Source organism: Salvia splendens, chromosome 1, assembly GCF_004379255.2.
Source record: "Salvia splendens isolate huo1 chromosome 1, SspV2, whole genome shotgun sequence".
Classification (NCBI taxonomy): Eukaryota; Viridiplantae; Streptophyta; class Magnoliopsida; order Lamiales; family Lamiaceae; genus Salvia; species Salvia splendens.
This window is the reverse complement of record NC_056032.1, coordinates 10,574,013-10,599,033: the sequence shown is the minus strand read 5'-3', so window position 1 is coordinate 10,599,033 and position 25,021 is coordinate 10,574,013. Positions and strand designations below refer to the sequence as shown.

At 39.2% G+C, this 25,021-nt stretch overlaps 4 protein-coding genes and 1 non-coding gene across 8 annotated transcripts; 2 read left to right on the top strand and 3 right to left on the bottom strand.

The window, feature by feature from the left end:
- Nucleotides 1-424: 424 nt before the first annotated feature.
- LOC121792860 lies at nt 425-6,568 on the bottom strand. The gene is made up of 7 exons (XM_042191016.1): nt 6,480-6,568; nt 4,831-5,169; nt 4,586-4,757; nt 2,643-2,811; nt 1,979-2,086; nt 1,038-1,875; nt 425-789 (listed from the first exon to the last, which is right to left on the bottom strand). Exons 1-6 carry the CDS (start codon nt 6,566-6,568, stop codon nt 1,304-1,306), a joined length of 1,449 nt encoding a protein of 482 aa, XP_042046950.1. The 3' UTR covers nt 425-789; nt 1,038-1,303.
- Nucleotides 4,606-13,984, top strand: LOC121795610 (L-ascorbate peroxidase, cytosolic-like). The gene is made up of 8 exons (XM_042194151.1): nt 4,606-4,747; nt 11,427-12,686; nt 12,770-12,835; nt 13,085-13,133; nt 13,209-13,294; nt 13,482-13,585; nt 13,665-13,696; nt 13,787-13,984. Exons 2-8 carry the CDS (start codon nt 12,570-12,572, stop codon nt 13,924-13,926), a joined length of 594 nt encoding a protein of 197 aa, XP_042050085.1. The 5' UTR covers nt 4,606-4,747; nt 11,427-12,569; the 3' UTR covers nt 13,927-13,984.
- Nucleotides 9,086-9,810, bottom strand: LOC121795618 (serine/threonine-protein phosphatase 7 long form homolog). The gene is made up of 3 exons (XM_042194164.1): nt 9,465-9,810; nt 9,310-9,397; nt 9,086-9,229 (listed from the first exon to the last, which is right to left on the bottom strand). Exons 1-3 carry the CDS (start codon nt 9,785-9,787, stop codon nt 9,101-9,103), a joined length of 540 nt encoding a protein of 179 aa, XP_042050098.1. The 5' UTR covers nt 9,788-9,810; the 3' UTR covers nt 9,086-9,100.
- Nucleotides 13,985-17,144: 3,160 nt separating the features above from the next.
- LOC121741885 (DDB1- and CUL4-associated factor 8-like) lies at nt 17,145-22,303 on the bottom strand. 4 transcript variants are annotated; one of them, XM_042134828.1, is made up of 6 exons: nt 21,879-22,303; nt 19,047-19,298; nt 18,674-18,817; nt 17,910-18,593; nt 17,617-17,833; nt 17,145-17,417 (listed from the first exon to the last, which is right to left on the bottom strand). In XM_042134828.1, exons 1-6 carry the CDS (start codon nt 21,984-21,986, stop codon nt 17,389-17,391), a joined length of 1,434 nt encoding a protein of 477 aa, XP_041990762.1. In that variant the 5' UTR covers nt 21,987-22,303; the 3' UTR covers nt 17,145-17,388. The 4 variants fall into 4 exon arrangements, with proteins under 4 accessions (XP_041990762.1, XP_041990780.1, XP_041990754.1 ...); XM_042134846.1 differs by lacking the exon at nt 17,145-17,417 and adding an exon at nt 19,379-19,393 and having other exon boundaries at nt 17,444-17,833; nt 21,879-22,302; XM_042134820.1 differs by lacking the exon at nt 17,145-17,417 and having other exon boundaries at nt 17,444-17,833.
- Nucleotides 20,606-20,706, top strand: LOC121758482. The gene has a single exon (XR_006041479.1). It is a non-coding gene; the product is annotated as a U6 spliceosomal RNA (small nuclear RNA).
- Nucleotides 22,304-25,021: the final 2,718 nt, after the last annotated feature.

Sequence of the window (25,021 nt, the reverse complement as noted above, 5' to 3'; positions counted from 1 at the left end):
TTTTTTATCCATGTTTTATAAATATGTACTAATGTATTTATACTTTAATTTTAATTCCTCGTCATTTTTATACATTAACTAAATCAGCAATAACATGACATGCAGATACAGAGAGTGTCATTGTATCATAATTTCAATAAATGAGCAAATTAATCGCCTTATTTTGATTATGCTGCACGTTATAATACTATGCGCTTCTTTCAAAAATATTATTGATTCGTGCTTCAAAAATTTAGAGTTGAAATTTACGTACCCACCGTCATAACACATTGACACATTTTTGTTATATGCATTGTTCAAAATTGAGTACAAAACATTATGGTTTAAATTTGGAAAGCGTGAAATGTAGGACACTCCCGAATATGTTTCCTTTTTAAAAATAAACAACCATCTTAATATAAGAAATACTACAAAAACTAACAAATACGAATAATTTGCACCAAAGGAGATAATATTAAATACTCCATTTGACTGTTCAAGCCATCACATATTTGTTTCACAAAACGAATAATAAGAGTTTACACAGCCAAAATTTTGAAGATGTATTCGTAACTTTTAATACTCTTGTTTCTGCAAAGAATGAATGTTCGAAGCAAACACTGAAATCTAACTTCCTTCTGCCTATTCAATTATCAACAGGAACAGATGAGAGTAGTAAAGGCATCACTTATCTGATATCATTCATCCAACTCTCTCCGATCGGATCAGCAGCGGAGAGACATTCACAAACCTACAATTCATCGTGTAGCCATCAAAAGCCCCCAAGCCTTATGCTCAGGCCCCTTTCAGCTGCAGAGTTTACAAGATCAAAATATATTCACTAAAGAAACAACCAAGCAAGTGTGATACGGAACAAACTGTTCTACAACAATACACTCTGTCATTGGCATATTTCACATTTATAGGGAGTGCAAGGAACATGTAGTAGTTTATATCGTCCATCACATCATGAATACCATGTAAGACATCAAATGACCTCATGTTCGATTCTTTAATAATGAATAACAGAATTTGACAAATTGAGGCAGAAATTTTACCTGTTGGTTTCCAGATCGACATTTGTGAATGGCTGATCCTTTTACCAACCAGAAAGTAGCTCTGACGGACTAAGTACAACTCACTCCCATTGGCTTACTTGGTAATATATCCAAATCTTGGCCCACTCTCTAAAGTGAATACTACAAAGTTATTCGGTATTTTGACTGCCAATTGGTTCAATCAATTTAGGCAGGTTTGTCAAAGTGGTATGAAATATTACTATTCCTATCTCATGATTCTTGACAACACCAACCATGCCCAAATATCAATACCCGTAAGTTCCATTGTATAGACTACCCGAACTCGGCATCCGAATCTTAGAGTCTTCATAACTACCATAGAATTTATTATATCCCAACCTCTCATTCCTAAGAAGTTCTGACATGCCCAAATTGTTTCCAGCCTGAAGCTTGTTCCAGCCATCCCATTGGCCATTAGATATTAAACCATTCCTTGACTGAGGGAAACTAAACTGGGATACCGGAGACATATTATTGGCTAGTGTTTGCTCCATAAGCCCAGAGGAAATAGAATAAGCATCACCAAGAGGAGACAAAGTTTCACCCATCCTGGTAAATTTTTGGTTCTGGTGTGAAGGAAGAGATCTTTGCAACATAGATTGGAATTTTGCTTTTTCATATGTACTCAACTGGGAAGAATAACGTGCCCTTACATCATCCAGGCCTGAGTTATTAACGCTACCTGGAAGTAGACCTTTGCCAACTGCCAGTATCGCAGGATCTATAAATTCAATATCTCCATTACTAATGGTATTACTAAGTGGAGGCGTCTGATAATTATGTCTTAACAAAGAGGAAGAATCAACTAAATGATTTCCTGAGAAAAAAAAACAAAACTAGGTTAGATTATGCAGATGAAGAGTCCCAAATATATAGCAAAAACCTTAAATTTAACTAGCAAGACAGCCCGTGAAACTAACCAGAGCCATAAAAAATTTGATCGATTCTATCTTGAGAAGTAAAGCCTGGAGGCGGTGTCCTACTAGGCACTGAAAACCCTGGCGGAGCTAATACCTGAGGTCTCGAAACTGTTCAATGGCAAAGAAAATGAGGAGGGTGACAAACCAACATGAGTACTATATAAAAACAGAGGAATGCGTAGATAGACAAGTTGAAACTGGTGTTATAATTTCCTTTTATATTTAAAGGGAAAACCAATAATGTTAGGACTAACACTGGCAAATCATAAAACTAATGAGGAGCCAAAATCAGCCACAACAAAAGTCAGCCTGATTAGGAAGTAACAAACTTGCCTCACCAAGTCGAAGTAACACTGTAACAGGCAGAACAAATATAAGTAAAATGCTTGAAATCACCTTAGTTCAACTCACTAAAATGAGTTGATTTTGGAGACCCAGTCATTTTACTGCACTTTAGTGTTGAAACAACTTCTACAGATCCGTAAATTGACACCCATAACCTCTGAACCAGTTATACTATAAATCAATCTATCCTCTGACCTTAAATGATTTTTTAAAACTACAGCAAGGAAATACCCAAAGCACTCCCTAATCGCATGACACAACCAGACACAAAAAGGTGGGGGTACGAGCTGTAGTACCTAAGGGAATTGGTAACGCATACCAAAATGAGACTGGACCACGAAATTTGCGGTGCAGTAAGGCCTCGAAATGTTTTTGGGCACAGACAGGAAGGCGGGGTGCGGTGCGGGACTGCGGTAGAGGTCGGAGATGGGGTGCAAGATGTGGTCCAGCCCCGGCAGCGGCGTCGTGTGCGAGGCACGGAACTGCACCTTAATTCATTTTTATTTATTTTTTTACTTAATAATTGAGTTTTTATATTTTTTATTGAATTTTTCATCAACAAATACAACACCAAACAATCAAATTTCATCTTCATTGAACTTTATTTTATCTTTAATAATGTCATTTTAGGAGTTCAAAATATTTTTCGGCATTTAATTAATGTAATTTTAGTTATTTATTTTCATTTTTACAACTAACAAAGATTAAAATAAAACATGGAATTAGAGAGTAATTAAAAAAGATAAATAAAAAAAGGTTCCAGTGTGATTTGGAGTATGGGTTGGAGGTTTTGTGGTAGGGTATGGTACGATTTGGGGTTTGAGTGGAATGCTCACGTGGCAGCGGAAAAAGTGAGATGTGGTATGATATGGGGTTTGAAATGGGACTGGATTGCTGACGTCATTAGCGGGAAATTTCCAGTCATCATAATGAGAACAACAAAGCTCTTTTGTATACTGGTCTAGGAAAACCTCGAATTCTAAATCCTCATGATACATAAAATCAAGTGCAGTCATTTAGAGTACCCGCAACGCGGGCCGCCCGCGTTCCGCGTTTCGTGCCGACGGAACAGAACCGGGGCGCGACGTGTTGCGGAGGTGCGTTCCGTCTCAGTGTCGTGCCCATGCCGTCGCGGGTGCCGTCGCCGCAAGACGCGGCACGGCTTGTGTCGCCACGCGCTTCGGCGACGTGGCTCGCCCTGCGTCGTGCGTGACGTCCACTCGCCGGCCCGCAAGTGGGCGTCGTCACGCTAACGCAATAAATTCATTTTTTTTAAAAATAAATTTTTAAAAAAATATTTTTTATTTATAAAAATTGTTTTTTATATTTAAAAACAATTTTTACAAATAAATGAATACTAGAAATTCGTATTAGCCCATATATATTTGATGGGCTTGCGAATTTATGAAACTCATTCTTGATTGTCTCTCTTTTATAGAGACATCCTTGATTGTTTCATGTTCCACTTTCGATGTGGGACAAACTCATTCTTGGTTATCTCTATTTTATAGAGACATCCTTGAATGTTTTATGTTCCACTTTCGATGTGGGACAAACTCATTCTTGGTTATCTCTATTTTATAGAGACATCCTTGAATGTTTTATGTTCCACTTTCGATGTGGGACAAATTCATTCTTGGTTGTCTCTATTTTATAGAGACATCCTTGAATGTTTTATGTTCCACTTTCGATGTGGGACAAACTCATTCTTGGTTATCTCTATTTTATAGGGACATCCTTGAATGTTTTATGTTCCACTTTCGATGTGGGACAAACTTATTCTTGGTTGTCTCTATAAAATTGTATTTTAAATTATGTCATTTTTTATTTTTTTAGGATTTTAATTAAGTCTTTTTCTATGTTTTTGAATTTTAAGTTGTAATGTTATTTTAATTTTAATGAAGTGTGTTTGTTTTAATTGAATTGGGTTGGAAATAAAAATAAAAAATGAAATTGAATGAATAGTAATTTAAGGAACGGTTAAGGAAATGATAAGAAACGGAGGGTTGCAGGTTTCGTTCCTTAGTTAAGGAATATAGTAAAAAAGTACAGTGGGGCCGCAAATAGTAATTTAAGGAACGGTTTAGGAACGGTGGGGGAATAGCGTTGTGGAAGACCTTAGTATCTAATGACAAGGATTTAATAGATCTATTACGTGTATGGCTCTGATCACATATCATTGGCACAATTCAAGATAAGATTACACAAAGCCCAAAGTACCACATAAGATAGCAACTTTGTAAATTTACTCTAAAAATGGACAAGATCAAACTTACCAGAGTTTCTGTTAGAAGACGTATGTGAATGATTGTCAGCAAAGAGCTCGGACTCTAGTCCATTAAAAGCAGGGAAACCATTGCGATTATCTAACTTCTCAAGCTGGAAGCTATTGCTGTCGGAGAATTCATGGCCAAAGGAGATCTGGTTAGAATTTCTAGTAAAGTAATCAACAAAATTGTCCAGAACCAGAGGCATAGCTCCTAGGCTCCTCCCTTGCAAATGAAAACCTTGATTGAGTGCTAGTGTTATTTTTCCGTGAACCTTGAAATCCAAAAGAACCTTGTTGTTTATCATTTTCACCCAACAACTTAGCAAGGTTCGGAGGTGATGTCAGTGACTCATCCCATGGATCAAAATCAATAGATAAAATATTAGATATTATGCTGGTCTCCCCCATATCAAAAGAATCAGAGCATAGTTCACTATCATATAACCCTAGCAGCGATCTTTTTTCCTTAGAAGGAATCGAATTAGAATGCTCAGCGTTATTAACATCAACCTCAGGAGCCTTGAGAATAGTCTCAGAATGTCCATTGGGATAGTTGCAAACTTTACCTATAGCCTGCCTGCAGGTCGAAGCTGTAAAAATCATGGATTAAATATGCCCCGGTCAATGGATTTTGACCAAATAATAAATGTGACGAAATATTTAATTTTGTGAAATTAAATGACATAGCGTCGATCTACATTTTACGTAGATAAATGTAGTATATTCACTTTCTCAAATCTGATTTCCGGTGAGTGAGAAGTAGTGGATTAAAGTTGGGCATAATTAGCTTTTAATTAAAGCTTGGAGTTGGAGCTTAGGGAATAATTAACTAGTGTTAATTATCCCACATTGGAGGATTAACACATCTTTTAATGTGCTTAAATTAAGTGCCTTTATGTTACTTAATAATTATAGTGGACCAAGATGGGTGAAAGAGCCCACGCGCGCGCAGCCGCCGCCGCCGCCCGCCCGCCCGTGCCCGCGCGCGGTCGCGGTTGCGGGCCGCGATCCCGAACGAGATCGAGGCACCGTCCCGATCTCGATCCCGATCTCGATCTTGGACTTGGATCTTGGTCTTGGTCTTTGGGCTTGGTGCCATGATGAGCCTTCATGGCTTGGTTGACCCTGCATGGTGGCTTGGCCTATAAATAGGCTAGCCATTCCACTGCACTGCATTAGTATAACATTATTCACAAGCATTCTCAGCATCATAAGCTCTCTCTCTGCATTGTTTTTCTGTCGAAAGCTCTGCCCTCTCCTCCATCCCGTTCGCCGGAGCTCTGCTGATTGCGGTGCTGCATCAAAAGAGACGTAGTCGTTTTACCTTTGGGGACGACACGCCAAACTGAGAGTACTACCGGGGCGTATCTCGTCTTGCGGGAAGAGGCCTCCTCGACTCGGCTATCATACCATACTGGTTTAGTTGCTTCATTTTTAAGTTGTAATTTCAGTTCAGTTCTTCCTTCTGTATTCCTTCTTTTGGATTGTATTACGCCTGGATTTGCTATCTTGTAATCCAGAAACCAACAATCGCAAGACGAGATATAACTTGCCTTTGAAGGAATTTGGACTCTAAACTGAACCTAAAAACTTTCGAAACACTTAATACCTTTGCTGGAAATGTCGACTGATTCCAACACCGCCGCTGCCACCTCCGCCGCTGCCATTCCCTCCACCATGGCGACCACTGGACCGGTCAACACTTCATCGATTCCGTCGATGATGCCAACCCCTGGGTTCTATCCATCTTCATCAACAACCCCTTGGGTGTATGTTAACACCCATGGGCTCACTGGCGGATCCACCTCGAGTGGAACAGTTGGTTCCACTTTTAGTGGTTCCTTCGGATCCTTTAATGGATCGAGTGCTGGGGCCTTCAGGACTCACACGGGTGCTGGCTCCTTCTGGACCAACACGGGTATTGGCTCCTCCGGGACCAATATGAACATGACGGGTTCTATGCCCGACATGACCATGGCGGGCTCTATGCCCAACATGAATGGTGGGGGCTCTATGCCCAACCATGTTGTTGGCTCCTTCGGGGGCAACGGAATTGGTCCCTTCCATGGACCAACTGCGGCACCTTTGGCACCAAGAATGATGCCACCTGCCGAGAAACCACCCAAGTTTGGAGGATCTGACTTCAAGAGGTGGTACCAAAAGATGTTGTTATACTTGACAACATTGGGCGTCGCCAACTTTCTCACTGAAAACGAGTCGCCCGCGCCAAGCGACCAAGAGACTAGGCTCGAAGTCATGGCGGACTATGAAGTTTGGAGAAAAGGGGATTATCTATGTAAAATTTTTATTTTAAGTGCATTAGATGATAGCCTCTACAATGTATACTCCAATGTAACCACATCTAAACAAATGTGGGAAAACCTAGAAAAGAAGTATAGCATAGATAATGCTGCAGGGACGGAACAAGTTGTAGCTTCCAAATTTATGGACTACAAGATGGTCGATTCTCGACCCGTCATGGAGCAAGTCCAAGAGCTCCAAATGATCATCCACTCATTAGTGGCTGAAGGGATGACCTTGCCCGACAAATTCCTAAGGTGCACGATCATTGACAAGCTCCCTCCCAGTTGGAAGGACTTCAAGAGTTATCTCAAGCACAAGCGAAAGCAGATGACCCTTGAAGATTTGATCGTGAAATTGCGCATTGAGGCTGATGTGCGCAAAAGCGACCAAAAGGCTAATGGCTTCACCCCACTTGAAGCCAAAGCCAATCTGTTGGAGCGGGGCGGTCCCTCCAACAAACGCCCTCGCCCCAACCGTCCAAGCGACAAAGGGAAGGGAAAGCCGCCTTCAAAGAAGTTTGAAGGCGACTGCTACAAATGTGGCAAACAAGGCCACTTTGCTAAAGACTGCCGCAGCAAGAAGAAGAAGCCGGATGCCCACGTCGTTGAGAAGGAGTTCAAGGACTGGGATGAAAACGACCTCATTGTTGTGGTCACCGAAGAGGTTAACCTTGTGGATAACAAGGGTGGCTGGTACATCGACACCGGCGCTACTGCTCATGTCTGCTCAGATAGGAGCAAGTTTGCCTCGTACACTGCTGCTGAAGGGAGGAAGATCAACATGGGGAATCAAGCATCGTCCGAAGTCCTCGGCGTTGGTAACGTGATTCTCATGATGACGTCTGGCGTCACGATCACTTTGAAGGATGTGCTGCATGTCCCGGACATCCGCAAGAACCTAGTGTCAGGATCAATACTAGTAAATAAGGGGTTTAAACTTATATTTGAGTCTGATAGGTTTACTTTGTATAAGTTTGGAAAATCCCTCGGAAAAGGTTATGTAACCGATGGGCTTTTCAAGCTTAGTGTGGCAACTCGCAGTGTTGCAATGCCTTTGGCTAATAAAAATAAAGCATCTACTTCCTCTTACTTGACTCAGTGTTCAAATTTGTGGCATTGTAGATTGGGACATGTAAATTCAAAAGCCATTAAAAGATTAGTAAATTTAGATTTACTAAAGGCTAATGAATTGGATATCCAAGATAAATGTGAAATTTGTCTTGAAGCAAAAAATGACTAAGTTGCCGTTTTACTCGGTTGAACGAAGCACAAAACCCCTTGAATTAATTCACACGGACGTATGTGATTTAAAGATGGTGCAAACTAGAGGTGGTAAAAAGTACTTTATCACTTTCATAGATGATTGCACAAGGTATTGCTACATTTATCTTTTAAGAAGTAAAGATGAAGCAATAGAAGCGTTCAAAAGTTATAAGAACGAAGTTGAGAATCAACTTGGTTGTAAAATCAAAACGATTCGAAGCGATAGAGGAGGCGAATATGTAGCCCCGTTTGAGGAATTATGCAACGAAAGTGGTATAATCCATCAAACGACTGCACCATATTCACCACAATCTAATGGTGTTGCAGAACGTAAAAATCGAACTCTAAAAGAGATGATGAATGCATTGCTTCTAACTTCAGGATTACCACATAACATGTGGGGGGAAGCTGTTTTGACAGCCAACTATATCTTGAATAAGATCCCTCTCAAAGGAAAAGATGTCACTCCTTATGAGTTGTGGAAGGGAAGGAAGTCATCCTACACCTCAAAGTGTGGGGGTGTTTGGTAAAGGTGATGGTTCCTCCGCCCAAAGAAGTTACAATCGGACATAAGACGGTTGATTGCATCTTCATTGGATATGCACTTAACAGTAGTGCATATCGATTTGTTGTTCACAAGTCTGAAATATCGACTATCACAGTAGGAACAACAATTGAGTCGAGGAATGTTGTATTTCTCGAAAATACATTTCCTTGCAAAGACAAGGAAAAAGTCTCAACCAATTCTGAGACAAGAATTGAAGAAGCCACTAGTTCTAAACCAGTGGAAGAAGAAGCCACTAGTTCTAAATCAGCGGATGCGGAACCTGAATCGCGCAAGCGTTCCTTCTTACCACGCCGATCATTTTTGCCTAAATGATCGGCGTTCCTTAGCATCCTGTCTACATTCTGCGGTATATCCTGATACCGATTGAACTGTCGTCACACTCGTCCAGGCTCATGGGCCTCGACATAGGCCCAACATACCAAGTAGGTCTCGCACAGAGAGCATCCAGTCACATCATTGCAGTAGTCAGGCAGTATGCAATGTGCGTATGGCGTCCAGATAAACTACAAAACAACAATGCAAATACCACTGAATAATTCCGTAATAAGTTCTTAAATGAAGTCTAAACCGAAATAATACTCACCTGGCCAGGTCTAATCAGAGATATTTGGTCACGATAATGCTCAACCGAGTGTCTAGGAGCATTTTCTATCTGCGTTGTTCCTTTCCACCTGTACATAAAATTGATGTAAGCAAATAACCCAATATAAATTAATAAATAAATATTTAGATATATACCTGGCGCCACATGGTGCATATGGCTCGTGCACAACTGGTCCAATGAACGCAGGCCTCAATGTGGGCATTCTTTCCCACGCCCATAGCTGCAGAAGCATCATAGGCCCGCCCAACTCTTTTCTCTTATCCATGGAAGCCTCGCACAGATAATGATAAAGGTAGGCCAATGCCGCACTTCCCCAACTAATATTCTTCACCTCTTCTGGATCCCCAAGCCCATTCAACCACATAAATGGCACCTTACACCCCGTGGTGTCCGGTAGAATGAGACCTCCTAATAAAATTAGGGCATGGATACGTGCCCTTTGGATGTATACGTACATAGGTAGGTCATCACCCAGAGGCATCCTTGTCTGGTTGATCAGTGCGGTCATCAGCAAACCGCCTTGCTTTGTCTCTGTGGAAGTATCTGGTATCCATCCCAACAGATCGCGGTACTTGCTGGTCCAGTCTGGAAAGTTGTCATGATAGTCACGCCCTGTGAAAACGCGACCATCCGCCCTCAAGCCCCAAATGGCTTGCACATCTTCCAAGGTGATCGTCGCCTCACCGATCGGTAGATGGAAAGTGTGCATCTCCGGTCTCAACGCTCAATCAACGCCGTGATCAGCTCGTTGTCCACCTTCATGGGCTTCCCACAATCGATCACGCCTTTGAAACAAAAGACGTCAAGCCAATATCTAACATTTCGTGAATTTCGACGTCCCAAGTCTTGCTTTCTGTCCTTCGGACTTTAAATACTTGGGTTGTGCCCTCTTTCATGAGTTTATGTGAAATGTGATGTTTCTGCAAATTTAGCAAGGACGGGTCTTCGGGTCCATATAATAATTGCCCACTAGAACTTGAAGTCTCCATCTAATCTAAGTACATATTCACGAAACAACAATTACAAACTAACATTTACAACACAAATTACATATCCATTCAAATTCATCTTCGAAATAACAACACATCATAAACCAAATGATTCACTCCAATTCAACACCATTCATGCTTTATAAGGCCTAATTTACATATAGCTACTAAATTAGAAGGTTAAATTAAAATATGCAATTCAACCTATACTTTATTCTTCAATAACAACCAAAATCACAACACCAAGCATCTCTAATATATGAATAACTATACAATAGAATGAATTTAGCCACTAAAATCCATTACAATTAACTAAACACCAAAAAATCGGTCAAAATTGAGCAATTTGTTATAAACCCTAATTTACAAAAATTAGGGGAAATCTAAACAAACTATGCAAATTAACAACAAATAAGGAAGGAATGTTGAAGGATTGAATGAAACTTACCGGAAAACGAGAGGAAATCGTCGGATTCGCCAAGAAATCGCCAAGGAATCGCCGGAAGTCGCCTATCAGAATTCTCTCTCGCGTGTATTCTGCCTGTCTGCCTCTCGCGGAACTGATTTAATTCGAAATAGAGACGCATGAGCCTCATGCGTCTCTTTTTAAGACGCATGACGCTCATGCGTCGTCTATTATATTTTAAAAAAACAATAGACGCATGAGGGAGATGCGTCTATACCTAAGACGCATGACCCTCATGTGTCGTTAAAAAAAAACGAAAAAAAAATAGAGACGCATGAGGGTCATGCGTCTCTATAAAAGACGCATAATCGTCATGCGTCTCATTAAAAAGAGACGCATGAGGGTCATGCGTCTCTCCCAAATCCGGAACAAAAAAAAACGCTAGAACAAACGAGGAATCTAAGTTCTATTTTAGAACAAAAATAGAAAAAACCCATTCAGGTACCGAGATTGCCGGTCTACATCTCATTTTTCCTCTTTTGATGTTGATTGAGCAAATGTTATTGTCATTTTCTGTATTTTGTGAACGGGATTTCTCCATTCATCCACGTGTTCAAATTTGGAAGCGATCATTATTATGTGTTTGTTTTCCTTTTAGTGTTGTTTTGCCTGTGCTGATGTGAGATGATTCTCATTTGCAGAATCTGTGAAAATGGTGAAGAACTACCCAGTTGTGAGCGAGGAGTACTTGAAGGCTGTGGACAAATGCAAGAGAAAGCTTAGGGGTCTCATCGCTGAGAAGAACTGCGCTCCTATCATGCTCCGTCTAGCCTAAGTTTTACTTCCTTTCGCTTCATATATTTTTAGTTAGCACGATATTTTGATATTGCTGCCATTTGATTGAAACATTATTTTCGTATGGTAGGTTCGGATTACGATTTATATCGATTTTGTACTGATTAGGTCTGCATTAGGATGTAAATCCTTCCCCTTACGTTTAGTGAATAGATCTGTGGAGAATTATAATTCAGGTTTTAGTCCACTAATGTTATAAATTTTTTACATACCTCCTTTAGCAATGAATTTCCTGAAGTGACTGATGAATCAACCCCCTTAGATACTTCCCTCAACAAGTTTTGTTAAACACTGCCCTTTCAATTAATTTCCATCATCTCCAAATAAAAATATCATGAAGTAGTATATAGTAGGGCCACTAGTTTACTACGGTTACATTTTATTATTATTCTGGTAACTATGGATATATAGTACTTCCTCCGTCCGCAAAATATTGTCCAAGTTTGACTCGGCATGAGTTTTAGCACACTTGGCTTACATCTATATATTAGTTTTATAATAAAATGTGAGTATATTGAGTTAGTGTAAAGTGGGTCCATTTACCAAAAATGGACAAAAAACAAAGTAGACAACATTTTGCGGACGAACCAAAATGGTAAAACTGTACAACATTTCACGGACGGATGGAATATATTTATCAAATAATAAAGGATAACAAATGTCGAGTATCTGTAATGCGAATATGCCAATATGTTATGGAGTTTTTAGTATATTCTAATTGTCGTATTTCTGAGTCTTTGTTTGTGACAATGGAGTGTTTGTGTCATGTGTTGTCGGGTGGGGGTGATAGTTTGTGGTATTTACATCTAGTTTATTAATGATTTGCATCATGTCCAGTGTCCATACAATGGTTTTGCACATCCATTTCTCTTGTTATCTAATTTTAATGAGTTTTTTTTTATGGTCATAAACTTGTTGTTGTATGTTTTAGATGGCACTCTGCTGGTACATTTGATCAGTGCTCAAAAAGTGGAGGTCCTTTTGGAACCATGCGATTCGAGGCTGAGCTTGCACATGCTGCCAACAGTGGTCTTGATATTGCTTTGAGGCTCTTGGAGCCCATCAGGAAGCAGTTCCCCACTCTCTCTTTTGCAGACTTCTACCAGGTATCTATTTCTTAACTATATGTAAGTTTCAGCACACTTGGCTTACATCTTTTGAATAAGCTAATTATGTTTTATTGCACCAGTTGGCTGGGGTTGTGGCTGTTGAAGTTACTGGAGGACCTGATGTTCCATTCCACCCAGGAAGGCCGGTTAGTGAAATCTCCCTCACTGGCTAGACATTTCATGCATTTATTTTACACTGTTTTGTACCAGTACTGCTTGCATTTTGATGTACAGTGAGCAACTCCTTTGAGGGAATTATTGACTTACATTAAAATTTTGGACACACATAAATTGTTATGGAAACACCATCTTTAATCCTTAAATTGCATACGCTCTAGTCTAACTCTGCAGTTTCTGAATATATTTTTAGGTTTGGTTGATGTTTAAAATCTCAGGATAAGGCTGAACCACCTGTTGAAGGCCGCTTGGCTGATGCTACCAAGGGTAAGCTGAGCATGTTTTAACTGGAATTTTGTCAGTGTTAATTTCTTGTGAAACTTATCATACCCTTTGTTTCAGGATCTGACCACCTGAGGGATGTCTTTACCAAGCAAATGGGTCTGAACGATCAGGATATTGTTGCACTCTCTGGTGGCCACACTCTGGTTTGTGTTTTTCGTTTCACTTCCCCCAACATGAGATGAGCAATGGTATTTGATTATTTACTACTATTTGATTCTCAGGGAAGATGCCACAAGCATCTTTGACAACTCTTACTTCACGTATGGCAACACCATTCTTGAATATGACCTAGTTTATGGTTACCATTATATGTTTGCTAATTTGTAATAGGGAGCTTCTGAGTGGAGAGAAAGCGGGTCTTCTACAGTTGCCAACAGACAAAGACTCTTCTTACTGACCCTTGCTTCCGCCCATTTGTTGAGAAATATGCTGCGGTTTGTAGAATTCCAATCTTTACTTTCCCGCATTCATACATTAGCTCTGTGACTGTAATTTCATTTATTTTGGTGATAGTATGAGGATGCATTCTTTGCGGATTACGCTGGGTGAGACCTTTTTCCTTGGTTTGGATCTGTAACTGACACTCGACTTTAATTTTTGAATAAGGAAATTTACATTTCTATTGATTGGTGCAGATTTGCTGATGCCTAAGCTAGAAGGTGTTGCAGTTGAGGGAGTGATGACACCTCCTATTTTGCTCGGATTTATGAATCTGTTTTGTGCTTGTTTCAGTGGATGTATTGGGTTTTGTCATTGTATTTGTTTCTATCGATAAATGAAATATGGTCACCTCCCTCATTTAGAATATATTCAAGATGCCATTTTTATCGGAAGGGATCACCTCATACTTTGCATAATACATTTTATAATACATCATTAAATAGTTGACAAGTGTAACCTATTTTATGGTTAAAAAAGTTATTTCTGGAAATCATTCCCTTCACTTTCTTACTACCATATTTAATCAAAATAATTTTGTTAACTCTTGTTAAACAAATATCATAAGTCAAATTTTACTTTTTTAAAAAGATTTATATGAGAAAATGTAACTTTTACGTATTCTGAAAAATATAAAAATGTCAAAAAATTCCCTTTTTATTTCTTTTTTTATTTTACTTTGATGATTTATCTTTTAATATCACTAAAAGAATGCCGCTCTTATATAAAATTGTGAATAAACTAAAGCTTGATCAAATTTTATGTTTTATATCGCTATTATCTCAATATAAAATTTATCATATATATTCTATAAAAATAACTGCAAAATTTTATTAAGTTAAAAAGGTTGACATAATTAGTTGACTATATTTTTTAAAAAATTCGGTTTCATTATAATAGAATCAACTAATTATATCAAAAAAATTAATTAATTAAAATTTTGCAATTATTTTTATGGAGTACTATATTTTTTATATTATTTTGTATTTCGATAATAGCTATATAAAACATGATATTTGGTCAAATTAATTGCATTTTTATATAAGATCGACATCTTTTACAATATTAAATATTATATAATCTCAATAAAATTAGAAAAGAAATAATTTTTTTTAAAATTTGATAGAATACATAAAAAATTAATCTTTTTATATAAATATTTTGAAGTAAATAAAATTTGACTTATTAAACATTTTTAACAATTTACGTAGATTCTTTGATAAAATATAATAAGTAAAAGTGCATGAAATAACAAAACTAAGGAATAATTTCTAGAAATAACTTTTTTAACCATAAAATAGGTTCCACTTGTCAACTACTATTTATTTGGTTTAATTTGTTTCGAGTTCATTCACTTTAGTCGTTTGTATATCACACGATATAAAATATTAGTAGTACTACTATTAGTATGTCCGTTTCTGAGATCCATTGCCGCCTTGGGCATCAAAATAAATGATACACCATTGTAACAAAATAATTCTCCTAGGTGTGGCTTTACCGGCAAATTCGTTGTTGCCGCTCCCCTATTGTTCATCTTCTCCGATGTGACTGCCATATCTGATTTTGCTATGAACCCACTTAACAAAATATCAAAATCAATATAACTCCAAAATCAAATCCTAAGCAAGCATAACTCTTAAGGCTCTGTTTGGTACACGCAATCGAAATTGAAATTAGAATTGGAATTGTATGGAATTCAATTAGGAGGAATTGAATTCTAATTCAATTCTAAATCCTATGTATGATAAAATAAAGTGTAATTGATATGATGAAATTGAATTTGAAGAATTAATGCACACACACTATACACACACTATACACAAAATACACACTCACATTCACTTTACCCGAAATACACATATTATACACACATACACACAAAATACACACCCTGCACACTCTACTCACGATACGCACATTACATACACACTATACACATACATTATACACAGAATACAAACATTCCACATACTACACACATTATACACAAAATACACATTGCACACAATATATACACTACACACATTATACACAAAATACACATTGCACACAATATATACACTACACACATTATACACAAAATACACACTGCACACAATATACACACACTACACATTATATAAGGTACGCTTAACATCATGTATGTAAAAGACATTTTCAATAAAACTTACGGAGTATCAAACTTGTCAAAATAAATTTTCCTATCACAACCTCCCCTCTTCTATGTCACCAATCTTTAAGGGCAACTTGACTTGAGCTTTCATTCTTATCTCTCCAGTTTTGCCTAACCATTGTAGCTTGTACAGACTATGATGCTTGAAGACTTCCATCCCTAATCTTGCCACAATTTTCTCACTCACCACATTAGTGCAACTCACCCAATCAATAATCAGTAGGGACGTCTTTGCCCACACCTTGAGCTTCATGTGAAATGGGTTGGTATGTTGCTCTAGAGCTTTATACTTCGGTGAGACACTTACAGTCCTAAGAAGCACGAATTCCTTGAGCCCTTGAAGCATCTGATCTTCTCTTGAAAAATCAGTATTTGTATTTGGGTACATCTCTTCTTCACATTCACCCCACTCCTTTTCTGCCTCACTATATTTCCCCATCCTTGCCATTCACCATCACCCTTTGGTTAGGGCACTTCTTCACATAGTGGTCATAGCCTTGATACTTAAATCATCGTACCTTTCGTCCACTAGGCAGTGGACCCGGTAGTGCTTGGGATGGCGCCTATGGTTGAGATGTGGACGGGGTGGCGCAGTCTTTGCTCTACTCGCTGCCAACTCCTTGCATTGCTGCTCAAGTGTCTTAGCAAATCCAAGAACCGCGTCCAGTGATTTTCTTCATTGAGCCTCCACTTGGACTTTTTACCTTAAGTTGAAGTTCATATATAAAGGCTAACTAAACCGAGCCGTCACACCTCCCACTAACCATAGAAGACCGAGGGATAGAGTTGTAGGAAGCTATGGAGGAAGAGAGAAACGTAGTGGAGATGATGATAAAGATGATTAGAGTTAGGTAGATAATTACCAAGGTAACATGCATAGAAAAGGTTGAAGAGAGCTGAAGTACCAACATCGACGCCACCATGGCTACGAGGGCTATGAGAGGTATGAAGGATATGATCGGAAGAGGCGTGAAGGAGAAAAGTATGAGCTGAGTTATGATAATCTGACGAGGAATATCAAACACACATTGCCTGCCCGAGTTCTACGGAAAGAAGTTTGATCCTAACGCCTACTTGGAATGGACATCCCAAGTGGAGAAAATATTCTTTCTTCACTACCACCCCGAGCAGGACAAGGTGAAGCTTGCCATTGTTGAGTTAAGAAGTCACATCAAGTATCAATACTTGATGGGCCGATGTGTTGAAGCCGTGAAAGTGAACCCCGTGAATAATGAATTGTTTAAATCGATAATAGACATTTCCTCACTAGAATTTTGGGGGGGAAAGTAAAAGTTACTGAGAATAGTGTGAGAATTTAGTAAAAAAAATTGAGAAGAAATCGAAAAGAATTGTGAACTTGGGAAAACCTGAGGAAATTAAAAGATTTTGAACAAAAATGTGTTTTGAGAAGAGGTCAGGGATAACGGTTAATTGATCAAAAAGTTGAATTTTACCATTTAAAAACGATAAAAAGAGAATAATATAATACTTGAACAAATAAAAAAAAAGACCTCCACGTGTGTGTCGTGACAGCCAACAGCATTCCATCACACCAAACCTCCCTACTCCAACACGGTCCCTTCGTTGTTACATCCGGCGACATACCGCTATGTGGATACCCTAAAGTTAGTGGGTCCGTAGTTCCGATTTGAAACCTAGTCATTGCCACAAAATACGTAAATAACTTTGATAGGCATCTATATATATAGTAGTATAATACTCCACTATTCAAATTATTCAAAACCCACGCATTCCTATTTTGTAACATAACAAGGGCATATTTCAACTTCAAGTAGGAACATGATGAGTGCAGCAGAAAAGTCTAGCTAATGTTACATTCTCTGGCGTTCTCACCATCTTCTGCAGGATCACCGTCTGAGAATCCTAAGAGGTAGCCCTCCCGCTCATCATCTTCATCATTCCCATCGCTTCCCGAATCTTCTCTATTGTATCTTCTCTCGACATACACATGTGCTTGCCTCCGGTGGAGTCGCAGAACATGCATGATGACATCAGGGCTGAAGGACACCCTGGAATGGTCCTCCCGGCCTTGCCTGTTACCTTCCATTATCTGCAGCTCGAAGATGGAAGAGATGTTCATAGTCGAGAAACAGAAATTCGAGTATAGAAATCGAGAAATGTAATACCTCTTGAACATTGTTAGGCAGAGGGGTGATGTCATCTGAAGAGGGGGACCAAAGCTTTACATTCTTCTCTATACCACAGGTAGCAAGAATTGGGATCAGTGGATGGGATTCCAGTTGGTTCACAACGTGCCTGTCGCCAACCATCATATGAACTACTTCACAGCTCTTCTTCTTCCAAATAAATATATGGCCGCAATCAGACCCACTTATGACATATTCATCATTTGAACCGAAGAAGTTGACTCCCTTGACTGTTCGGAAGTTCCTGTGCCCCGAATAAACCTGTGCTTCTGGCGAGCTAGGTGAGTCTTCTGACGTTGGAGGTACGAATTTCGGACCCAAACCCATGTTCCTTTGAAACAGATATATGAGCTCATCATTATATGAGACAAGCAGTTCACTGGTGTTGGAGTAAGCTAATGCTGTAATGCGAACATCGTCTTTCCCAATAAGGTGACGAGGGCAGAAATAGTTGGCAGGGTTTCCTTCTTTAGTTGATGCACTCACTTGGTATTTTCTGATGTCATACAAACGTGCGTAAACATCACCACCTCCTACAGAAAAATAGTTAGGATTTCTTGGGTCAATAACCATGACATTCAGCCCAACACTTGAAGACCGGCTGTTTTCTGCGAATGAAGAGCAATAGAAAAGCTTGGTAGCGGAGTGACTTCGTAGATCATACTGCAAAAAAAATAACGAGTTTGGCATAATGAAGGATTTAATAGAAATTCTCTATGGCTATCAGCACTTAGAAAGCCTACGTGTTGGATAAAACCATCCTCCCCACAGCTATAAAATATGTATGGACTGCCTGGCTCAATAGCCAAGCTGTGAACACGTCCTTGGTGCTTAGACAATCTCTTAGTTTCTACTGAGCCATTTTCCTGTCTCAGGCTAAGCCTGACCTGCAACAGGAAATTATGCTTGTAAGAGACATGGGTATCTTATTACTCGATGAAGACTTGTATTATAATGGACACAATTTTCTCAACGAATATATTTCTAATGTTACCAGTCTTATTGCCTTTGTGAGCTTATCACTGTTGATACTCTAATCTTGGTACCAATTCTGAAGTATTGCTCGTAGACCTTATTAAAAGTGGTAAGATCTTAAAATGCACTTGGTAAAATTACCTGGCAATCAGCAGAGGATGATATTATTTTGCTATCATCAGTAAACGGCATAAACTTTGCCTGAAAAACATTGTCCGTGTGTCCGGATTGATATGACAATTTAAGTTTCTGTGCTGCCCAATCCCAGAGCATAATTTGCCGGTCATCAGAACCTGATGCAAGCAGCTCGCCGGTAGAGTTGAACGAAATTGCATTCACACATCCCTGATGGCCATTCAGTTTCCCATACAAACTAAGACGCTGAACCAGAGCCTGCATCAAGCAATAAAGACGATTCTGACATGGTTCAATCTAAATAACAGAGTTTTCAAAACCAGACTTGAAAAATGTACCTTTAGTGGTTACACCTGGTTGGATACATTGAACCATTATCCAAACAGAACACAAAACAAAATATATTATTATCTAGTAGATGGAAGGCAATAATAAGTCATAAAGATCCATGTAATAAAGCACTAAATCCTAATTCGCGTTGGGAGCTTCTCTTGCCTATTTTCCTATTAGCAGCAACCACCTCAGTTCCTCTCTTTTATTTCTTCTCTACATCCCCTCTCTCTGCTGCATAACATTTCTCTCTACCATATTCTGTATTTCTATCAGTCCACCTATAAACAATGGTCTTATCCAAAAACTCAAAAAAGACTACAGATTCGTTATCCCTACACCTACACATAGGTGGCTTACACTGTAAGAGTTCAATGAAGATTCATGCCCGAATTCAAATCAAATCATCATTCCTTGTTACTACCTCTGTCCTAAAAAAATAATAACTTTTGAAATGGCACGAGTTTTAATGCACAATTGGTAAAGTAAGAGAGAGGAAAAGAAAAATGGGTAAAGTAAGAGAGAAGAAGAGAAAAAGTAGAGGAAGTAGTGTTAGTGGATTATGGGGTCCACATCCTAAAATAGAAAGATTCAACAGTTTCTAATTTTAAGGGACGGCCCCAAATGGAAATAGTTTCTATTTTTAAGGGCCAGAGGTAGTATGAATTATTTACAAGGTAAATTCATGCATAAAAAATTCGTAGTAACTGTAAACATAGCTAACAGTTGGTTATACCAAACAAGTTGAGAATGACAGCACAGATTAGACAGTAGCTTCCGATGTTGCATTAATTAACGATGACGATTGAAATGAAAATTTCAACTACGGAGCCCAAATTGATAGAATATGCTTTTATGTCATACCATTAAATATCAACAACAAAAATTGTGCAATAAATTATAAATACCACAATATTAGAATGGAAATGCGCAAGAACCAGAAAGGCTTTGAGCAAATATATTTGCAAATAAAGATGCCACATATAGAACATACATTGCTGAAGAACTGTTTTAGATTGCTCTTTCTGTTTTGATAGTTAGCCTATAATGGTAGCCTTTAGAAAAAAGGAAACTGACTGTAGCTTAATTGGAGATCCGTAATCTGATTAAATTTAATTTCTTGTAGCTTAACTGTTTCCACACCATACTAACTGAGGTCTGGAACAAAGCTTTATTTTGGTGAGATAATTTGTCTGAGCGTATCTGGTCATCATCTGAAGAAAAACCAATAGCATGTCCCTTGGGGACATCAGATAAATTTGGAACGATACAGAGAAGATTTAATGACCCCTGCGCAAGGATGACACGCATAAATCAAGAAATGGTCCAAACCGAATAGCATGTTCAAAAGGTGCCATTCTAATCTGGTCATCAGGGCTGATATATAATTCCTGCAGCGATCCTTCATGATAGAAAAAGCAAGTAGTGTCATTTCCAACAGCAGAATTTTAAACCCCCTGAATACATTAGTTAGATGATTTCCACATGCTAATCGCCATTCATCACATCATGGCAATTTATGGATGTTTGATTATCACAATGTTCTTTGCTAAATAAGGCTCTATTTAATTGTAGGATGTCTCCAGTTCAAGGCTACGAAGATCAGATAGGCAGATCCCACCAGATTTTGAATCTTCCCCTGTTATATTCAGGGTAAGGTTTCCCTTGGGAAATAGCAAAAATGGCGGACATGTATTGTTCGCAAATTGAGAAATGGTAATATGTTGGCTGCTACTCCTTGGATGAAAGTAGGCCACTCATTTTATTTGGCGTCTGATGTAGCAGAAATGGGACTTTACATCTATCTTATCTTCACTTTCCACTTTTAATTTTCACAAATAAAAATTGAATATATGTTTCCCTTTTCAATCTTCTCTTTGATTTGAGTTTACCAAAGTCTTACACTATGAAAATGAAAGAACACCACCAGACATCGACAAAATTAAATGCAAGATTGTTTGCTACCGCCATTGGGCAGAACTCATCCCGAAACCTAGCTTGTACGCAAAGGGTGCCCAAGAGGCCATAAACTCAAACTAAATCTCATACTTCAGTTATACGGGACTTAAGTAGGATATAACAAGCCTACGGCGAATACTAAGGCCGTCCTGGTGTAGCTCACTCAGCTTTCAATAATTGAAGAGAACAATACTTTACAACACAAATGTGCAGCTTCTGAGTTGCAGAAGTCGGCAAGGAACTTCAATACCGATAAGAGTTACAAATCAAGCTCTGAATACCCAAGCCAACTACCATCGACACAGTCATATAACAAAATCTTCCTTCTTCGAAACCAACACCAAAAGCATTCAAGCATATTCTCTGGATCAGTCTCATCAACACATCACAACATGATCAAGCACCAGAAGACTAAAAAGTTAGTATAATTCATTCATCTCAATATTACTTTCAATCCACCATCAATTTTACTCATCAACACAAACATGTACACGGAGATTACAGAACTGATCTAGGCACACATTTAGATATAATCGAGCGAGGGCGAACCTGCGAAGCCGAAAGGCGGCGAGAGCAAATCCTGGGCGGGAATAAAGCCGTCTCTCGCTTGTGAAGTTCGTCCAACCAATTATCGGAATTCCTGTAGAGTCTCTCCATCAACTCAATTTCAGCTTCTAGAGTGTTAAAAGGATAGATCAAACAACCAGTTCCTAACAAATTTATAATGGAAAAATCACAAGTAAGAAGAGAAGAGAATAGGAACAGTTAAGTGATTGTGTATGATGAAAGGGCATGGCGTCCGAAACATGTACGGAAGCGTATGCCAGCATACGCATAGTATATGCAAACACGCCGTGGAGAATTTAGACAGAGAAGATAATGAGGGATTTCTATGGAGGTTTCAGGAAATGAGAGGATTCATCATTGATCCCAAGGGTTTTGTGGTATTAAGGTTTTTTTTAGATTTCATGTCATTTTCATCCCTTAATCTATATACTCCCTCTCCATAATTAAATACTATCTCATTCATCCCCACAATAAGAATCACCTTGATTATATGCACTATTTTAAAAAATTTTAAGTTAAAGAATAGTGGGTTTCCCCACAATAAGAATCACATTGAGAGCATCTCCAATGGCGGCGTTGGCACCGACACGCCGATTTTTCGCAGACGCCGGCGTCGGCAAAATCGGCGTCAAAATCGGCGTGCCCACGCCGATTCTTGGGCTGATGCCGATTCTCACGCCGATCCGCACGGCGCCATTGTAGGCCCCGGATCGGTGTCATACCGGCGTCAGATTTTTATTTTTTTTTTATTTTTCGAAACACTATACATACGCGCTTTGGACGTCATTTTCATTCGCACCACTTGTTTTAACGAGTACTCTCTCTATATTAATTTCTGTACAAGATCAACAACGAGAAATGAGTAATATCGGTGGCAGTGGTGGTGGTCGTGGTGGGGATGCTGATGAGTACGAGCGTATGATGAACGAAGAGCTAGATACCTATACTAGCCGTGAGGTTGATCGATGGCTGTAGAGTTATATGCAGCCGGCGGTACCTCGCCCACGACCAGTTGTCCACCGTCGAGAAGTGGTTGATCGTGATCATGTAGCTGCACATCAGCGCCTGTTCACAGATTACTTCGCAGATGAGCCGCGTTTTAACGTCAACCATTTCAGGCGTCATTTTATGATGAGGCGGGACTTGTTTATGCGTATTGTTAACGCTTTGGAGCATCGATATTTGTATTTCCGCTTCAGGCACGATGCGGCTGGCAGACCCGGCCATACCCCTATTCAAAAGTGCATTGCGGCAATCAGGCAGTTGGCCTACGGGACTTCGGCAGACATGTGGGACGAATACCTCCACATCGGTGAGACGACTGCCATTGAATGTATGAAGTATTTCTGTCAGGGCGTGATTGAAGTATTCGGTGATCAGTATCTCCGAAAGCCTACCCCCGAAGATTGCCGGGATCTGCTGCGGATGCACGGGGATCAGCATGGGTTCCCGGGAATGTTAGGCAGCATAGATTGTATGCATTGGGAGTGGAAGAACTTTCCCGCTGCCTGGAAGGGGTTCTACACGACCGGCTACAAGGGAAAGAATCCCACGATGATCCTCGAGGTCGTAGCTGATTACCGGCTGTGGATTTGGCATGCGTATTTTGGGATAGCCGGTTCGAACAACAACCTAAACGTCCTCAACTCGTCGCTCCTTTTCAACGAGCAGTGCCAGGGCGTCGGTCCGGCCATCAGTTTTGTCGCCAACGACAACCAGCATGATATGGGCTACTACTTAGCGGATGAGATATACCCTAGGTGGCCCGTCTTTGTGAAGACGATCCGGTGCGCATCAGATGCGAAGAAGGCCTACTTTGCGACGCGGCAGGAGTCGGTGCGAAAGGACGTGGAGCGCGCATTTGGTGTGCTTCAGGCTCGATGGGCTACAGTTAAGGGCCCAACGCGTTTGTGGAATATCGATTGCATTGCTGATATAATGTACGCCTGTATTATCATGCACAACATGATTGTCGAAAATGAAGGTGTACAACTGACTAATTAGGCCAACGACGATAATGAAGCAGGTCCAAGCCACGGCGTCGCCGCCGCCAACGTACGAGGTGGGGTACCTCACGATGAAGAAGCCCTCCTCCAAGCACATGCCGACATGCGTCAAACGGATGCTCATATTCGACTCCAAAAGGATTTAATTGAAGAGTTGTGGGCGCAGAGGATTGAAAGGCGTTAGTTTTTATTTAAAATTATGTAATTTTTTTAAATGTACTTTTTAATTTAAATGAAAATAGTATATTTTAGCGTTTATGTGTCGTATATTTAATTCCGTATTTTGTGTGATTGTTAATTGTTTGTTTTTCATAATTGAGTGATGTGGATGGGCTATTGCATGTCCAGTTGCTTGTCCAGTTGCATGTCCAGATGATGTGGCAAGAGGATTTTAGTGCTGATGATGTGGCAGTGGCAAGGCTATGGGAGGGCTATTGCATGTCCAGAACCACTAGAGATGCTCTGATTACATGCACTATTTTAAAAAATTTAAAGTTAAAGAATAGTGGGTTAATAATGTTAGTGGAATATAAGGTTTACTTTTTTATAGTATTAATTTTATAATAGAAAATGAGTAAAATGAGTTAGTAGAATGTGAGACATACTTATCATTTATGGTAAAGTGAAATGTGACTCTTATTGTGAAAAGGATTAAAATGACAAAATGTGACTCTTATTGTGGGGTGGAGGAAGTATCTCATGCATATACCGATTTTAAAAAATTGTTTGACTTTATAAAGTAAAGTGGGTAGAAAAAGTTAGGTAATGTAAATCTTACTTTTATATATTGATTTTATAATAAAATATGAGTGAATAAGTTAGAGGAATGTATGGTTTATTTACTAAATACAGTAAAAATGAAATGAGATATTTATTGGCGGAGGGATAAAAAAAATGAGACAGAGATTGGGAAGTATATAAAATGCGCGTTTTTGGAATTTGATCACTTGATATTTTTGCACACAATTTATCTAAGTTTACCATACCTATTACATTTAACTAATTTTTAGTGAAGAGGATTTGACCCAAAATTTCCTTTTTTTCGTATGCTGATTAAAGCCATGAGGTGAACAAAAATCCATCATATATGTTGATCCATAAAACATTTTTGGGGTATGT

Coding starts and splice junctions, on each gene's coding strand:
- LOC121792860 (XM_042191016.1), bottom strand. CDS start 6,568: ATGGTCATGTCGGGCATAGAACCCGTCATGTTCATATTGGTCCCGGAG. Junction 5,170..6,479: donor CAGAAGGAGCCAGCACCCGT/GTGAGTCCTGAA, acceptor TTCGACCTGCAG/GCAGGCTATAGGTAAAGTTT. Junction 1,876..1,978: donor TCAAATTTTTTATGGCTCTG/GTTAGTTTCACG, acceptor TTTTTTTCTCAG/GAAATCATTTAGTTGATTCT.
- LOC121795618 (XM_042194164.1), bottom strand. CDS start 9,787: ATGTACGTATACATCCAAAGGGCACGTATCCATGCCCTAATTTTATTA. Junction 9,398..9,464: donor TATGCACCATGTGGCGCCAG/GTATATATCTAA, acceptor TTTTATGTACAG/GTGGAAAGGAACAACGCAGA. Junction 9,230..9,309: donor CTCTGATTAGACCTGGCCAG/GTGAGTATTATT, acceptor GTTGTTTTGTAG/TTTATCTGGACGCCATACGC.
- LOC121795610 (XM_042194151.1), top strand. CDS start 12,570: ATGCGATTCGAGGCTGAGCTTGCACATGCTGCCAACAGTGGTCTTGAT. Junction 12,687..12,769: donor CTTTTGCAGACTTCTACCAG/GTATCTATTTCT, acceptor TTATTGCACCAG/TTGGCTGGGGTTGTGGCTGT. Junction 13,134..13,208: donor CTTGGCTGATGCTACCAAGG/GTAAGCTGAGCA, acceptor CCTTTGTTTCAG/GATCTGACCACCTGAGGGAT.
- LOC121741885 (XM_042134820.1), bottom strand. CDS start 21,986: ATGGAGAGACTCTACAGGAATTCCGATAATTGGTTGGACGAACTTCAC. Junction 19,299..21,878: donor GCCGCCTTTCGGCTTCGCAG/GTTCGCCCTCGC, acceptor TGCTTGATGCAG/GCTCTGGTTCAGCGTCTTAG. Junction 18,818..19,046: donor CATCCTCTGCTGATTGCCAG/GTAATTTTACCA, acceptor TTCCTGTTGCAG/GTCAGGCTTAGCCTGAGACA.